This window comes from Chrysemys picta, chromosome 1 (genome assembly GCF_011386835.1).
Source record: "Chrysemys picta bellii isolate R12L10 chromosome 1, ASM1138683v2, whole genome shotgun sequence".
NCBI lineage: Eukaryota > Metazoa > Chordata > Testudines > Emydidae > Chrysemys > Chrysemys picta.
Genome location: NC_088791.1, coordinates 354,385,993 through 354,390,050, shown reverse-complemented (window position 1 = coordinate 354,390,050; position 4,058 = coordinate 354,385,993). Strand labels below are relative to the sequence as shown.

Below are 4,058 nucleotides of genomic sequence, written 5' to 3'. Positions count from 1 at the left end.
TGCTGTTTAATATCCTCCTTGACAGCTAATGGTCTGGAAAGTATTTAATTATCTCTTGTGATGATTCTTTCCAAATACAGAACAAAAAGATTTCTTGAACACATCTACCTTTTATGAATATTAAAAAGTTTCCTTTCTACCTCTAGGAATTGGCCTAAACCTTTTCTAGCATTTCTTTCTATTTCTAGGCCTATACCTTTTCTAGGATTTCTATTTTCTTAATATACTTAACAACCTCCCTTTTGTGATCCTTGTGGTATGCATGCCTCAACTCCTTCACCTTTGCTGTGCACTGCAGTGTGTCCTGATCACAGCTCTTTTCCCACAAGCTGCACAAAATCTGCCCGTAGGTATTGACAGATTGACAGCTGGGACTGCAGGACCTCCTCTCCCCAAATACTGAACAGATGCAGCAGCTCCGCAGTGGCTGAAGCGGGAGAGCATTTGCTCAGTGGAGACGCCACGGCCACCTGGGAAGATATGATGTTAGCACTCCGCGCCGAGCAAGCAGGAATGGGAATTTCAAAATTCCCGGGCCTTTAAAGGGAGAGGGGCTAAGTTGTTTACCTCGATGCAGGGCAGAGGAGTTGAAATTGTTGACCAGTGCAGTCAGGATCGGCAATGTGGGACACCTTCCGGAGGCCAGTTACAGAGATAAAATCAAGCGCAAGTTTCTACACTGGCACTTCAGTGACAAAACTTTTGAGTTAAAGGCCTAATAACTCTCGTCAAGGTGGTTTTATTATTTCCCTGAAACTGAGGAGTTCCGTCATCAAAAGTGGCTCTGGAGTGTGTACACCTCCCCTGTTTCTTTGCCAAAAGCTCCTTTTTGGCAAAAACCTTGGCAGTGTAGACAAGGCCTAAGGAACAATGATGAATAATGAGTATCCACACTCGTGTTTACTGCTGGGGCCTATTAAAGTTTCCCAAACCACAATGTGTAGGAATTATTGAGGCAGGGATAACCATGACATATGGAATTGGTATTACTAGGGTCATGTGTTCATAATTCATTAATCTGAATAACAAAAAATGTCATTTTTCAGTGCGTGAAATGCGACAAATCTGCTTCACCCATGAGAACAGCCTTGAGTAGTGTATGTAATGTCTCATATTTTAATATTGTCTCTCCATCCAGGCATTTGTACTACAACCATCACCCTAGACCCTGGGCACATACAGGAAGTCAGGGGAACGTACGGTACATGCAGGAGACACCGTTCTGTCTCAGAGTTGGACACCTTCTCCCCTACTCCATGTCAGATTCCAACACAACCGACTTCAGCAACCCCTCCACCTTCATCCTGCTGGGCATTCCTGGCCTGGAGGTGGCCCATATCTGGATCTCCATCCCCTTCTGCACCATGTACGCCATAGCCGTCTTGGGGAACTTCACCATCCTTTTCATTGTGAAAAGGGAACCGAGCCTCCATGGGCCCATGTACTATTTCCTTTGCATGCTGGCCGTCACCGACCTGGTCCTGTCCACATCCATCCTGCCCAAAATGCTGAGCATCTTCTGGTTCAATTCCATGGAGATTGATTTCAGTGCCTGCCTCACCCAGATGTACTTCATTCACTGCTTCTTAGAGATGGAGTCTGGGATCCTTGTGGCCATGGCTTTGGATCGCTATGTAGCCATCTGCCACCCCCTGAGATATTCCACCATCCTGACAAACCCCGTTGTGGCCAAGATCGGCCTGGCTGTGGTGCTGCGCGGTGGCCTGGTCATACTGCCATATCCCTTCCTGGCTAGCCAGTGGCCATATTGCACAACCAACATCATCCCTCAGCCATACTGCGTGCATATAGCTGTGGTGAAGCTGGCCTGCGCTGACACCCGTGTCAGTAGTTACTATGGCCTCTTTGTGCTATTCTGTGTGAAGGGTCTGGATATGATTTTTATTGCCATGTCCTATATCCAGATCCTCAGGGCCATCTTAAGCCTTCCCACAAAGGACGCCCAAGTCAAGACTTTTGGGACCTGCGTCTCCCACCTCTTTGTTATTTTAGCCTTTTACATCCCTGGTCTCTTCTCCTCCCTCATGTACCGATTTGGCCAGAATGTGCCTGGGCATTTTCACGTTCTCATTGCCAATGTGTATGTCTTGATTCCCCCTTTGCTAAACCCCATCATCTATGGAGTTAGGACCAAACAGATCCAGGACAAGCTGCTCCGGCTTTTTATTCATAATGGGGACTAAAGTTTTCTCAAGTTTACTCTGAGATTGAGTTCCGTGCAGAGCTGGCTGGTGACATGGTGCTGGTCCCTCTTTCCTGAACCACTGACTGGACACTCAAAGTGACATTAAATCCTTTCCTGGCCTTACTGTGCTGTGTCAGAGTGACAAACTGAGGTATATATCTGTGTACAACTCACTAGCTTATAGGATTGCAATGTTTGTAAATGCTGGTAACTGGACTCCTGAGGCCACCTGCCCTGCCCCGCCTATTCCCCAAGGTCCTGCCCCCTGCCCCACCTCTTTCCACAAGGCCCCTCCCCCTGTCCCAGATAACACCAGGGGAATGTCACAATTACCCAGTCCACACCTCCCTCAATGTGGAGAGGACACGTGGTTATCTTTTTAACCTGTGCTGAGATTTACCAAGCAATTGAACCAAAACACATGTTTTAGGTAAAATATACATCAAATTTATTAACTACAGAAGATAGATTTGAAATGATTATAAGCAGCAGACATAAAGATCAGAGTTAGTTATGAAAGAAACAAAAATAAAAATAAAATATAATATAAAAATAAAGTGCTGATCAAAGGGGAGAGCCTGGCTGAAAGGCAACAAACCAGACTGGTGTCATTCGGTTGCACAATCCAAGCAGCAGCTTACATACCAGGAACAGCCCAGGAGTGGGGGTTCTCACAGCAGAGCAGGGTAAGGCTGGGTCCCAGAGTCGAGGACTGGAGCGACCTAGCAGATCACCAGTCCAGAAAATACCAGCTTCCAGTTATCAGACCTCTGACACACCTGTTGCCCCCCCTCCTGGTCTTTGTCTCACTTTCCAGGCAAAGTGTTAGCTGGTTGTTTCCCTGTCCTGGGTCTCAGATTATGAAGGGCAATGGCCATTACATATATGCAGGCAGCTGCAGCCTTCTCACTTGCCCTCGAGGGTTTCAGCAAAAGTCACACACCCTTATTCTCACCAACAAACATTCTTGAAATACGTAAGGAAACTGAGGTACACCCAGTATTCAAGCAACATAGTATGAATCACATAGGATCGCATGCAAGATAACAAGGGAAAACTCCCACTTTGTCAAAAACTCCATGATCAAATAACAATATAGCAATAGGGATACACTACTGACCAGGATCGTGATAATGACTGAAATGTTCAGGGAGGTTAGAGAGGCTATAAAAATAAAAAGAACTCAATAATAATGGGGGATTTCAACTATCCCTATATTGACTGGGTACATGTCACCTCAGGATGGGATGCAGAGAGAAAGTTTCTTGACACCTTCAGTAACTGCTTCTTGGAGCAGCTAGTCCTGCAACCCACTAGAGGAGAGGCAATTCTTGATTCAGTCCCAAGTGGAGCACAGGATCTGATCCAAGAGGTGAATACAGCTGGGCCGCTTGGTATTAGTGACCATAATATAAATAAATTTAGCATCCCTGTGGCAGGGAAAACACCACAACAGCGCAACACAGTAGCATTTGTATTTATAAAGGGGGATTACACAAAGATGAGGAAGATTGTTAAACAAAAATTAAAAGTTCCAATGACAAAAGTGAAATCTCTGCAAGCTGCATGGAAACTTTTTAAAGACACCGTAAGAGAGGCTCAATTTAAATGTATACCCCAAATTAAAAAACTTAGTAAGAGAACAAAAAAAGTGCCAACATGACTCAACAACCAAGTCAAAGAAGCAGCGAGAGACAAAGAGGCATCCTTTAAAAAGTGGAAGTTAAATCTAGTGAGAAAAATAGAAAGGAGCATAAACTCTGGCAAGTGAAGTGCAAAAATATAATTAGTAAGGCCAAAAAAGAATATGAAGAACAGCTAGCCAAAGATTTAAAAAGTAACAGCAAAAAAA

General features: G+C 44.8%; 1 protein-coding gene across 1 annotated transcript; it reads left to right on the top strand.

Moving 5' to 3' along the window:
* Positions 1-1,205: 1,205 nt before the first annotated feature.
* LOC101932768 (olfactory receptor 52R1-like) lies at positions 1,206-2,204 on the top strand. The gene has a single exon (XM_005290018.3). It carries the CDS (start codon positions 1,206-1,208, stop codon positions 2,202-2,204), a length of 999 nt encoding a protein of 332 aa, XP_005290075.2.
* The last annotated feature ends 1,854 nt before the right edge of the window (positions 2,205-4,058 follow it).